The sequence below is a fragment of the Talpa occidentalis genome, unplaced genomic scaffold, assembly GCF_014898055.3.
Source record: "Talpa occidentalis isolate TD23 unplaced genomic scaffold, MPIMG_talOcc4v2.1 talOcc4.17, whole genome shotgun sequence".
Taxonomy (NCBI): Eukaryota; Metazoa; Chordata; class Mammalia; order Eulipotyphla; family Talpidae; genus Talpa; species Talpa occidentalis.
In genome coordinates, this window is record NW_023601754.1 from 20,693,547 (window position 1) to 20,706,497 (window position 12,951).

The 12,951-nt window shown below is 52.5% G+C and overlaps 1 protein-coding gene across 6 annotated transcripts in view; it reads right to left on the reverse strand.

The window, feature by feature from the left end:
• The window catches only part of ADCY7 (adenylate cyclase 7), a 60,995-nt gene that overhangs the window by 20,811 nt on the left and 27,233 nt on the right, over positions 1–12,951 (reverse strand). For all 6 annotated transcript variants that reach the window (XR_008552450.1, XM_054697037.1, XM_037516285.2 and 3 more), the window contains 6 exons: positions 6,214–6,642; positions 5,059–5,265; positions 3,422–3,565; positions 2,522–2,671; positions 2,113–2,261; positions 1,104–1,215 (listed from right to left, as the gene is read on the reverse strand). Coding sequence is in view for 5 of the 6 variants with exons in the window: in XM_054697037.1 (XP_054553012.1) it covers positions 1,104–1,215; positions 2,113–2,261; positions 2,522–2,671; positions 3,422–3,565; positions 5,059–5,265; positions 6,214–6,402 (951 nt within the window). In the remaining variant the exon portion in view is untranslated. The remainder of the gene's footprint in view (positions 1–1,103; positions 1,216–2,112; positions 2,262–2,521; positions 2,672–3,421; positions 3,566–5,058; positions 5,266–6,213; positions 6,643–12,951) is intronic.

Sequence of the window (12,951 nt, forward strand, 5' to 3'; positions counted from 1 at the left end):
GGCCATCACATTCTAGATCATTGATGCTCCATCCATGACGTCACCTGGAAGGCTCTTAAAAACGCACATGGGTGTGGCTGCATATGATGCAAATATGCACCAGGAGAGTGAGCCATTGTTTTCACTCTTACACCTGGGTCTCTACTGACTGGCCGCCACTTCCAGGAAGCTTGTCTCGACTACCTGAGGCTGGACTGGGTGTTATCCGGGCTCCCCTGCCCCCTGCACCTCACTTCAAAGCACAGAGCAGGTAGGTTGGAAGCAACTTGAGAGCAGGCCAGAGGTCTCGTGTAAGTTGAGGGCTGCCCCTCAGCAGGTCTAAGGACGAGCTGGTAAACTAATGAGTAACTAAAGTCCTTTTTTCCTCCCCCTCATGACACACACACCCCAGACACACCCTGGGCTCTCTCCACCCAGTTACACCCTGGAAACCCTACTTGCCCAATGCCCCTCCATGCCTGGCACCTGCCATGCTCCCCAGGGTCCTTGGGTCAAATCCCACTCCACCTCAGCTCTCGAGTCCTTGCACTTCTGACACTGTCACATGGCCCTCCCTCACACTGTCCCCCTCACACTGAGCCACATTCATCCCATGGGCATATTCCATGGAGTTTTCTTCCTCCTCCAGGCCTTTGCACATGCTATTCCCTCCGCCTGGAATACTGTTTCCTTTCTTTTTGCATCTCTTGCTAGCTTCATCAAACTTCAGTGAACACACAAGTCACCTGGGATCTTGTCAAGGCAGGCTCTGGGTGAGGCCTGGCATCCCACAGTCCACCTGTCTCGTGAGGATGCAGCCGTCTCCTCCTCTAGGCATCTTGCCTGAGCCCCCAGGCAAGTGTGCACTATCAGTGTGTGCTATCAGTGGCCCCACTGGCCTCATCCTCTGGGGAGCAGGATTCTGGCTGCCTTGCCAATCACTTAACCTCCACTCCTTCCATGGGGTGCTCAGAAACATTTGCTGACCACATGTTAAAATTCAGCCAAGGCCTCCCCTCCCCACCTCTGCACAGCACTGGGCACAGGCTGCACCTTGGATGCCCTTGGGAGAGCCCTGGTTTTACCATCAGCAGAGGGAGGGGCAGCACAGGCCGATGTCTCACCTTGGCGATCTGGTCAAACTTGCCGAAGAGCTCATTCAGCACCACCACCAGCTCTTTGGGGGAGCAGTCACTGGCCAGTCTCGTGAAGCCCACAATATCAGCGTATAGGATGCTAGGGAGGGTGGGCAGCAGGAGGGTCAGAGCCAGGGCCCTGGAAGACACGGCTGCAGGAGCGTGGGGACAGCCCATAGCCCCTGCACCCCAATCAGCCTGCTCCCCTCAGCCTCCACAGGAATGGGAGAGAAGATCTCATCCATAAAGACAAAGTTCCAGAGGCTTCTCCATGAAAGGGTGCTGGAGCAAGAGCCAAGAATCCACGAGGCTCTGAGAGCCCTGTCCCCAGACCCTATCACTCTCGCAGGTTTCCAGAACTTCTGTCTCCTTGTCTATACCTGGCTTTCCATCTGAGCAGAGCTAAACTCCCTGCTAAGACAGTATTCCACGCCTCAAGCGCAGCTCCACACCCGATAGCTCGGCAACCCCGCCCCCCGCTGGACTCCCATTCACAGATGAGCTGCATGAGGTCAGGGAGGCTAAGCCTGCTGGGTAAGCCACAGCTGCGGTTTGCACCAGATCTCCAGCTCCAGCGTCTGCGTGTGCAGGACCATCCACGGCCCAGAGTGGCAGAGCTGAGGCTCCAGGCAGAACACCGGGCTTCCACGCCAACACCCTTGCTCCCCACAGTGGGGGGGGGGTATATTCAATCAAGACTGTGTGTAGCCCTCACACAGCCAAAGACAGGAATGAGGGATGGGGACACTTGCCAGTGCAGAGCCCTGGGGCGAGGGCTTCAGCCCTTTTTGGGGAGCTTGAATCCCTGAAGATTCCTCTCTTCCCAACAGTCATGTTTTCAGAGCTTTACAATTTTAGGGGCTTGTGGGACCTCCCCAAACACCAAACCAATCTGATCCCACCCCTGGGGGACTAAATGGGGATACTGCTACATTTACTGCTTCCCAATCTCTGTGGGCTGGAAAATGGTGTCCCGCACAGGCCCAGTCCTGCCCACCTGACATTCTGGTGCCGTTTGACGTAGAGGCTGTGGAAGTTGTTGTCCGGCATGTAGCGGCGGTCCCCACCCTCCTTGAGCCGCTCAATGATGGTCAGCTTCATGCCCATGGAGATGTGGGCCGGCAGCACTGACAGTAGCAGGTTCTCCTGCACACACATGGGCACAGCAATGGGGGCACCGCAGGGATGGGCAGGGCAACGTCAGTCCCAGGCACCGCCCACTGGCTGCTATGCTCTCTGCCCTCCTGCCTGCTCTGGCCACAGTACTTCCCTTCTCAGCTGGTGGAGCTCTGCCGCCCCCAGCCAGGTACCCCCCATCATGTCCCAGAAGCCCCCTGGGGTGAGGCCAGTGTGGGTGCCCAGCGAGGCAGGGACCAGGCTGTGGCTCTGGGAGGCAAAGTCCCTACCTGCTGGCGCTTCTCGATGCGCAGCTTACGTCTGATCTGGATGCACTTCACAGTGTAGATGAAGAGGTCCCGGGAGGCATCATGCATCTGGTGCTTGTGAAAGGCGCCCGTGAGGTTCCCGCACAGGAAGATGACAGTGCAGGCCAGCATCTGGGGGTGGCCGAGGGCAGGCTCAGCAGTGGGTGGGGCCTTCAGCCCCTTGGTGGGCTGGTGATAACAAGCTCTACACCTTCCCCATCCCCACTCATGCTGGCCCTCCTCCTGGGACAGGTGGGGAAACGGAAGCCAATACAGGCACTGTTCTCCTAGAGAATAGCTGTGACTACAGGACCAGGATCCAGGTGTGTGGGCATCCACCAGGTACTTCCAGTGCAAAGGGCTCATGCCCCAGTGACCAGGGAGACAGTCATTTCTGGGGAGGCAGGAGCACCTCATCCCATAGAGCTCAGAGCCAGAGAGGGACACCAAGGATAGTCACAGAAAGATTCCACATCTGATGGCTGCCCAGAGATCTAGCCTCCACCTCCTAGGGCAGAAACCCAGCCCAGTCAGGGGGGAAACGTGTCTCAAAATTATTATGAATTAGTTTCGCTCACTCAATGCAAAGACACCACCCTGCAGGATAGGGCTCTGGGGGGAGCATCAAGCACAGAACCTCACCTACAACAGTGCACTGGACCTGGGAAGAAGGACCTAAGTGAGGACTGGAGTGAAGGGCGGAGCCTCTAGGGTGCAGTAGGCCTTTGCTGGTTCGTGCCTAGGGGGACAGCTTCTGGAACGGACTTGCAGAGGGCCTGGCCACAAAGCCATCTGTCTGCAAACATGGCTGAGGCCTCCAGAACCAATTCACCCAGTTAGAAGTCTTAGCCATCCCACCCCCAGAACCCACGTGCCCCTCACCTGCGTCATGGTGAAGGCATTCAATGCCACAACGGCCACCAGGAGGTAGGAGACGCTGGAGACCACCCCCACAGCAACGGCTCCCCACATGCTGAAAGGCAGCAGTGTGTACACCACGAAGATGATGAACAGGAAAAAGGGCACCTGAGTGAGGAGGGGGTCATGAGGCTTTGAGTTGGCGATGTATCGTTTCCTATCAAAATGGCCACACTGTCCCTGCTCTCAGACACAGCCCAAGGCTGAGCTGATTTTGGGGCCCTGAAGCCTCTTGTCTTTCAGGAACAGCCCCAGTATTCGAATCCTGAGCCCCTTGGCAGCCAGTCCAGTCCACCCAAGGCTGTCCTCAGATCACGCCCTTGCTCCCACCCCCACATGGTGAGGCAACAGAACAAGAAAAGATCAAAATGTGTTCAAGACCCACGCAGCACCATTCATCATTTCCTATGTGCTGATTCATATCTGGGGGTAAGGCCAAGCCTCCCCATGAGTGGCCTGCACAGATCTGGTGAGCTCCCTCCTGGCACCCAAACCAGGCCCTCTCCATGCAGGAGTGGTAACTATTGGAAGGCTGGGCAGGGCTGCTCACCTGCCGCCTCCAGCATTGAGCCCTCCCTGCATTCCCTTAGAACCTGAGCTGCCATCTTCACCTGCCCCATATATGCCCCTTCGGGAACTGCCTCCTTTAGCTTCCAGTCTGCATGGATCTCACTAATCCCCCTGACCCCAACCCAGGAGATCAGAGGAGATCAGGATGCTGCCCCTGGTCACGGTGATTGGGATCATGATGCAGGCCGGACCTGTGTGACTCAAGCTGGTGGAGAAAGGGCTTTCCCAGTTGGGAGGGTAAGCTGGTGGGAGGGCAACCTGAGCCACTGTGGCCATCTCTGCCCACCTCTGCCCAACCAGAGATGGCCTGCCTGGGAATGAAACAGAGAAGCACAGAGGAGAGAGAAAGCAGGACCTGGCCTTCCTACTGGAACCACAGGGCTGGTCCCTCAATTTTCCTGGCACATGAGACAATTGATGTCTTTTTGCTTCTCTGAGTTGGTGATGTATCATTTCCTATCAAAAAGGGGCCACCATTGGGCCTCCCCTGGTGGTGCAGGTGGTTGAGCTCTGTGCTGTGAAGCAGTCTTCAGCCTCTGCAGCACTGGTTCGATCCTGGCTGGCAGGCGAGGGTCCCACATGGCACGCAGACCTCTCCTGTCGCGCCCACTGCTCCCCTCAGCAGTGTATTTCATCAGTCTGCCTGTTCTGTTCCCCACTCTGTCTCTGGTGAATCCTCTCACCCTCCCGCGCATCTGGCCTGTATCCAGTGCTTGCATAAATAAATAAATATATCTTTAAAAAAAAAAAAGGGGGGCCACTAAGAAACACCACCGCCAGACATCCTAGTGGACACCCACTTCTTCCTCCCCATACCCCCCACTAATGCAGAAAACCCAGATTACAGGACCAGCTGAGGGCCCCTCTTAAGTTACAGAACCATGGGAGCAGGATGGGCCCATGCCCAGCACAGCAAATGCAGGCCCATTCTCTAGATGGGACCTGATACCCAGAGAGGGCAGGAGTGCCTGGCACAGAGTTGACTGGCAGCATTCAGTCCCCAGGAACACCAGGGTCCCCCGCCCTGTTACCTGCAATGATTGTACACAGTCTTCGTTTATCCTTGAGTCGTACACCAGCACATAGCCTAGTGTCATAAGGCAGGCCCAGGTGAGTAGTGCGAAGACCCTGAGCCACCGCTGCACAAGGTACTCAAAATACACCAGTACGTAGAGCACCGCAAACACAGCAAGTATCAAGAACGCCGTCACCAGGATAGGGTGGTGTCTGGGGAATCCCTGAGAAGGGCAAACATACACAGAAGAGCCATTGCTTTCCCCAGTGGGGCACCACCTCCTCCAGAAAGCCTGCTAGGTTTGCCTGGTCACCTGCCCTGAGCTGCTTTTTCTCATGTGCCTCTGAAGCCCAAAGCATCCTTTCCAGTAGAGTCCTGTGATGCTGTCACCCCCACTCCCTCACCATCAGGTGTCCCTGAGAGGCCCAAGAAGACCAGCACTGGGGTATAAGACTACAAGAGCAAAGCCTTGGAGAGTCTTCTGGAGGAGAAGCCACTGCTCCTGACTCTTAAGGAATAAAGAAGTGGTGGGCAAACGTGTCCCAGATGGGAAGAGCTGGAGCAGAGGTGCAGAGGTGTGATCGTGAGGGTACAGGAAAGTTGGAACAGCACCTGGCTTCACTGAATAGCCCCTGGCTATTCAAAATTAAATTTACATTAATTAAAACATAATTAAGACTTAAGCTCCTCAAGTCATACTAGTCACATTTCAAGTACTCAGTAGCCACACAGGAAGTGGCTATAGCAGGGCAAGGCCTAGGTCAGAGATACTTATTAGCGATGTCTGTCTCCAAAGTTGTGTTAAGGATTCTGAGACCATAGCCATGAGATGGAGATCTGGGATTGACTTGTGATGTCTGCCATGGCATCAAAGTGAGAACTGTGATGCACAGGCCATCTCTGACCTGGGTCTTCAATAAATGTAAATTCACTGTGGAAAAAAGTTAAGGTAACTTCTTTGGCCCAATTAATATAATATCTAAAGCCACCTCAGACTTTAAAATTAAATTAAAATTAAAAACTTGTCTTTCATCAGCCTAAATATGCCCTACATAGCACTTTACAGGCTTACAGAAGATAAAGGTTTGCCCAAGGTCTCACAGAACAAAGCATCAAAGCTAAAATGCAAACCCCAGAGAAGCCCCACTGCCCATGGGCTGTCCTCACTCACCCCATCGGTGAAGGCGATGGTGACGAGGCCAATGCAGGCAGTGATGGCCACCAAAAGGAGTGTGAGCAACAGCGGCCCATGCTGGCTGGTGAGGCGGTACTTCTCATACAGTACATCATGGCCTGGGACCTCCTCACCTTCATTGAGGAAGTAGCGCCCCTTGGCCGGCATCCTTTGGTGTTGGCACATCCACCCAGCAGTCCACTCAGGAGACCCCACGGCCTGGGAAGCTGACACCCTCCCCTGTGGGTCTAGGCCTCTGCCCTCTCCAAGCCTGGTAGGCAGGGGTGGGGAGAGGCCGGCTGGGCCTGCAGTTCCATGGACAGCACGGGGCCTGCGTTGCTCCAGTTGCCAGACCTTGCTCACCACGCCACTGGCCTCTTCCTCTGCATCTAGATCCAGCTGACCAGACACTCTGGGTCCTCAGCTCTGCAGAAACACAAAGCAGACCCAGATTTGACCTCACCAAACCAAGTCAGGGGAGAGCTGGCATCAGGAAGAGCCAGGCCAGGCGTCACATTTCCTGGAACTGATTTATCAACCTTAATCCAAAACTGACTTTTAAGTTCTTTTTCTAGCTTCGCCCACCCCCAAGGTTATAAAGTTGGCCCCCTGTGTTTGCCAGAGTTTCCCTGAAAGATGCAGTAGCCACTAGTCACATGGGACTATTTAAAGACCCAGGCCCTCAGCCACATTTCAAGTTCTCACCCATCACATGGCCTACTCAGTGGCTAAATTGGGCAGCACACTGGCCTCGCCTGGTGGCGCAGGCAGTTGAGCACAGCGCTGTGAAGCTGTCTGCAGCCTCTGCAGAGCCAGTTCAATCCCAGCAGGCCAGTGAGGGTCCCACACGGCGCGGCAGACCTCTCCTGTCTCACCTGCTGCTCCCCTCAGCACTGTATTTCGTGGGTCTGCCTGTTCTGCTCCCCGCTCTGTCTCTGGTGAATCCTCTCACCCTCCCACACATCTGGCCTGTACCCTGGTTCTTGTATAAAATAAACAAATAAATCTTTAAATAAACAAATAAATAAATAAATAAATTGGGCAGCACAGCTATAGAGCATTTCTATCACCGAGAAACTTCCATTGACTGTGCTGCTTTGGAAGCATCAGTGTCTTGCTTTCGCAAGCAGTCTCTGATCCAGCTGAGTGCAGTTCCGAGTGGGCTGGGAGGCAAGCCTCAGGTTCGTCTCTTTCTAAGTATCCCAGCAATGCTAGTGACATGGCCATTCTTCCTCATGTGACATCAGTGAGCTGCCTTTGTCACGGGTCAGGTGACCATGCACGTGGGGTCTATTGGCAGATGTTCTTCTGCTCCTGTGGAGACCACACTTACCCAATCACTGGGGTTTTTATTTTTTGAAGATTTATTTATGCATACAAGAACTGGGGTGCAGGCCAGAGGTGCAGGGAGTGAGAGGAGACAGAGTGGGGAGCAGAACAGATAGATCAGTTAGATCTACTGAAATACACTGCTGAGGGGAACAGCCGGCGAGACAGGTGAGGTCTGCTGGCTGGGGATCAAACTCATGCCACAGTGGCTGGCGATAGCTTGATAGCATTGAGACTTTAATCCTTGTGCCACCAGGGAGGCCCTGACTGGGGCTTTTTGGCAAGTCTTATGTCTCAGACTCCCAAGCCTGCTTCGCCTGGAGCATCTGCCTTGCACCCATGTGATGTTAAGCTTTACATAAAACCCTGTTTTTTGAAAGTTCTTATTAACAAGAATTTAAGAAGTGTGCAAGCCCCGCTTCATTGAAAGTGAACCTGAACTTCAGAAAGGGAACATAGTGGATCCTTTGTGACAGAGTTGGGAGTAGACCCCAAGCTTGACAGGCTCAGTCCAGATGGGCTCTCTCTTTCCCCAGCACTATTCACTCATCTGCTCATTCATTTATTCCAAAAAGGCATGTTAATCCTGCGCCTGACACATCAGGCCCTTTATACCTCCTGTGTGCTAGGCTGGCTCTCTCTTTTTCTGGGGCTCCCAGTCCCTAAAGAGAGACAATTATCAAAAGTACTTGCAACCCAAGACAAAGTATCTGGGACATGGGGGCAGCTGCCATATTCCCAACAGGAACCTGGGTTAAGGGAGCATCCCTAGAGCCAGAGTCCAGGCCCCCATCATGCTCTCTGCTTGCCTCAGGGACTGGAACAAGGACAGGGCCAGAGGCTAGAGGGTATAGGAAGGTTTGGGTACAAGACACCTATGTCACAAAGGGCAGAAGCAGCTGGCAACAGAACCTCCAGGTAAAGGTGGTCCAAAGGAGCCTCCAGGTAGCCAGGTGAGTCCAGGATGCCCAGAGATAGGAGAGCAGGTGCCCAGAGACCCAGAGACCTGATGGCACCGACTTAACCTGGCAACCTTGTGTGGGTTGGGCCCCAGGCTGCCAAAGTGCCATCTTCTTGATCCAGCCATTTGATTTGGGGCATTATATACATGATGGAATTCTACTCAGCAATCAAAAAAGATAAACTCATGCCATTTGCAGCAACATACTCAGTGAAATAAGTCAGAAGTAAAAAGAAAAATATTGGATGGTTTCCCTTATAGGAGGAAGATGGGGAAACCATACAAGGGATCAGGAAAAAAAGGACAAAACTAACAGGCAAACTATAAATCAGAGACATTCTGCAGGGGAGCAGGAGGGAGAGAAATCAAAACAGGAGGGAAGAGCACAAAAGTCCATGGTGATGGTTCACAGGTGTCTTGGTGGTGGTAATTTTATGGGGACAACACCTGAGAGGAAAAATCAACTACTGTTCAAAAACAAACAATGATGTAAAAACATATAAATGAAAAGAATATAAATGAAAAGAAACATAAATTAAAAGAAAAAATCATAATACAGACACACAAAAACCCCGCAAAGTGCCCAAAGTGCTTACACAAGTTGTAAATCTTGTTGATTTCTATACGAAATGCTCATGTTTAAAATGTTGGCAACAAATAAAAAAATGTTTCAGTGGGGCCTCCCTGGTGGTGCAAGGGGTTAAGACTTAGCTCTATGAAGCTGTCCGCAGCCACTGCAGCATGAGTTGGATCCCCAGCCAGGGAGCTACCCACAAAGCACAAATGACCTCTCTCCTGTCTTGCCCACTGCTCCCCTCAGCAGTGTATTTCAGTAGATCTCCCTGTTCTGCTCCCCACTCTCTCTGGTGAATCCTCTCACCTCCCACCCCCACACCTCGGGCCTGCACCCCAGCTCTTGTATGAATAAATAAATATTTTAAAAAAATGTTTGAGTGGTGCAGCCCACTGGCTGGCAGCCCTTCTAACTACATTAACTAGTCTGTGTTCCACAAGGAGCACTTCTGAGCACTAACAATATATGCCCGGGCCTGTGTTGTAGGGTTTACAAAACAAAGTCCCTGCCTTTCGAAACTTCAATGCAGGGACTGATCACAAAGATATACAAAGAACTCACATGGCTCAACAAAAACAAAATAAACAATCCAGTCAAGAAATGGGCAGAAGAACTTAAAAGACATTTCTCCAAAGAGGAAATGCAAATGGCCAACAGGCATATGAAAAAATGTTCAACATCCCTTATGATTAGGGAAATGCAAATAAAAACCACACTGAGATACCACCTTACACCAGTGAGAATGACACATATCAAAAAAACAAGCAACAAATGTTGGCAAGGATGCGGTGAAAAAGGAACTCTCCTACATTGCTGGTGGAAGTGCAAACTGGTCCAACCACTATGGAAAGCTGTCTGGAGGTTCCTCAATCTACTAAAAATGGAGCTACCATATGACCCGGCAATTCCACTACTACAGATCTACCCAAAGGACACAAAAACAGTGATTCAAAAGAACACCTGTACCCCTATGTTTATTGCAGCACTATTTACAATAGGTAAAACATGGAAACAACCCAAATGCCTGAAAATTGATGACTGGATCAAGAAGATGTAGTATATATACACAATGGAATATTACTCAGCAATCAAAAAAGAGAAACTCAAGCCATTCACAGCAACGTGGATGGAGCTAGAAGGAATTATGCTCAGTGAAATAAGCCAGAAGGAAAAAGAAAAATATCGGATGGTTTCACTTATAACAGGAATATAGGGGAACCAAATAAGACATCAGTGTAAAAAAATATAACAGTACAAAACACAACAAAGCAAAACCAGACAATTATAAACCAGAGACATCCTGCAGGGGAGGAGGAGGGAGAGGGATCAGAGGGAGGGAGGAGCACAGGGGACTATGGTGATGGTGCACGGGCGCCTTGGGGAAGGAAATTCTATGGGGACTCAACCTGAGGGGGTGGGGGGAAGCAAATATTGTTTATAAAAATAAAACAATAAATTTTTTTTAAATAAAAATAAATAGAAACCCCAATGCAGGGCCCCCTAAAGTAGTTCTTTGCCCCCATAACAGCAGTGACACTGCCGGCTGCCTGTACGTACATATCCACTCTCCCCATGGTTGAGGCCAAGGTGTGTTACGACCATTTCACAGAGGTGGAACTGAGCCCAGAAAGGCAGAGGGGCTTGCCTAAGTTCACACAGCTGGAGCTGGTTGGTGGAAGACTCAAACCCAGGTCTGCCTGTTTCCAAACCAGGGCTCTTCAAACTGGCCTGTGTCACTGAACCGAATGAGGCTTCCCCCAGAGCTCTTTCCAGCAGTGAGCAGCGGCCCCCAGGGGTTGAGCCAGTCACCACAAGTATACACACCACCCATCCCTCCAGCCTGGTGCCAAACACCAGTGCACTGGCACTGCCAGACTAAGAAATCCCAAACACCAAGAGGCCAGGGCAACTCCCCACAGCTGCCTCATCCGCCAGGCTGAACCCCCAGCCCAGAGTTGTGGGTGACCAGAACACACAGGTACGTACAAATATGCACACATGCACGCGCACACTGTGGCACCTTTCACCCTCTGATATCAGCCGTCCTGCCTTGCAAGTGCACTGACCCCAGCCCTAAGCCAGGCACGGAGAGAAGGGGACCGGCCGCACAGTTCCTGAGGGCCATGGCAACCAGGCCTGGTAAACACGCCTCTTGAGGATCTAATTAGGCCACTTCCTGAGCAATGGCAGGCAGGAGAGGAGGTGGACAATGGGCAGCACTAGCTCAGGGACTCAGCTATCCAGGGACCTCCTCCAGCTCCTGGAACAGGCAAAGCAGTGCAAGGCAGGCCTGGGGCTGGGAGGAAAGTCTGCACTTACCACTGCTGGAGAGTTAGCCAGGAGCCCACTCCCAATGGGTGTCTCCTCCCCAAGAACCACCCCCAAACCAGACCCAGAAGATGCATCTGCATGCATCTGCAGAGAGAATTTCAAAGCCCCTCTGTCCACACAGCAGTACTTCTGGCAGTCACTGACTCGGCTGGCAACTTGGGGCGGGGCGGGGGTGGGGGGCGGTGTCTCTTTGAGGCCCTAGATAAAGGACCTCCAGGTCTCTAAGAAATGACCCTGCAGCCTCAGCTCACAGAACTCAGAGACGGGGTACACATCACCTCTCAAGGCAGGCTTCTCCAACACAGGGCACTCCTGGTTGTAGGTCCTGCCTTAGCTCAAGGCAAGCCCTGTCACCCCTCACCCCTACTCCACTGCCCTATCTGAATCCCCAAGACACCAAGAGCAGAGATATGCATTGGGCAGAGATATGCACTCTAGGTGCACACAAGACTGCACCTAGAGATGGAGGCACTGGGGTCCCAAGGGTGCCTCACTTTCATTGTCACTTCATGATCACTCTGGTAGGGAAGTAGGGTGAGCAGCACCATTTTATAGATGAGGGGTCCCCCAAGGGCCCTGCTGGGAGCAGAGTGGGCACTGTCTTCTCCTCCACCCCAATTTGGAAGAGTGGCCACATGATACAAATCTGGCTAATCAGGATAATCTCTTCCAAGCCCCAAAGACTAGTTCAAGGATGGACATGGCCCCAAATCATCCCAGTGACAATCCTCTTTGGGATTTTTGCTGACCCATGGAAAGAGGTGCTCTCTTGTCAGTCGTCTGGAGCTGCTGGCAGCCATCTAAGGAAATAGCGCCCCTGAGAATGAAGCCAACACAGAGAACGAGAGAAAGACAGAGCCTGAAAACATCCCCCATAACCCTGGATCAGCTGGGCCTGAAGCTCAAGCAATCTCCAAATATTTTAATTGCAAGGGGCAATCAATGTTGCTTTTAGCCCAAGTCAGTTTGAGTTTCTGTTACTTGCAGTCAAGAATCCCAACATCCGTGTTGGGCAACTTCTGCTCCAGTTTGCAGCATCCAGGAAGCCCTCATGGTCCCTTGATGGGTCCAGAATCAAGGAGAAGGTCCTACTTAGCTCAGAGGTCAGATAAGGCACAGCCCATCCTGGCTAAGCCCTCTTTTAGAGGGGGTGCAGGGGGCTGAGCCAGGGAAGGGAGCCCCTTCTTTCATCAGACCTGTGTCACTGTCCCACACTCCACAGCCCAGGCCCAGCCAGCTGCAGACAACCTGAGGCAACAGGGAAGCAGGAGGCCCAGGGCTGCAGGAGACTGGGTTGGGGACTCCCCACATCCTCTATAGTAGCCTCCAGAGACTCCTTCCTGGGGAAGGGGTTAGACATATATAGGCAGAAATGGATCCCAGAGGGCTCCGCCTCCTAACTCCTAAGGGAAGGGCACTTACTCCGTAGCCCCAGGTCCTATGATTGAGGGGGGCAGCTGATGCTGTTAAACAAAATCTTCAAGCACTGCTGGGTGCCCAATGCTGGGGTTCTAAATCCACTTACCTGCCCTGCATTGTG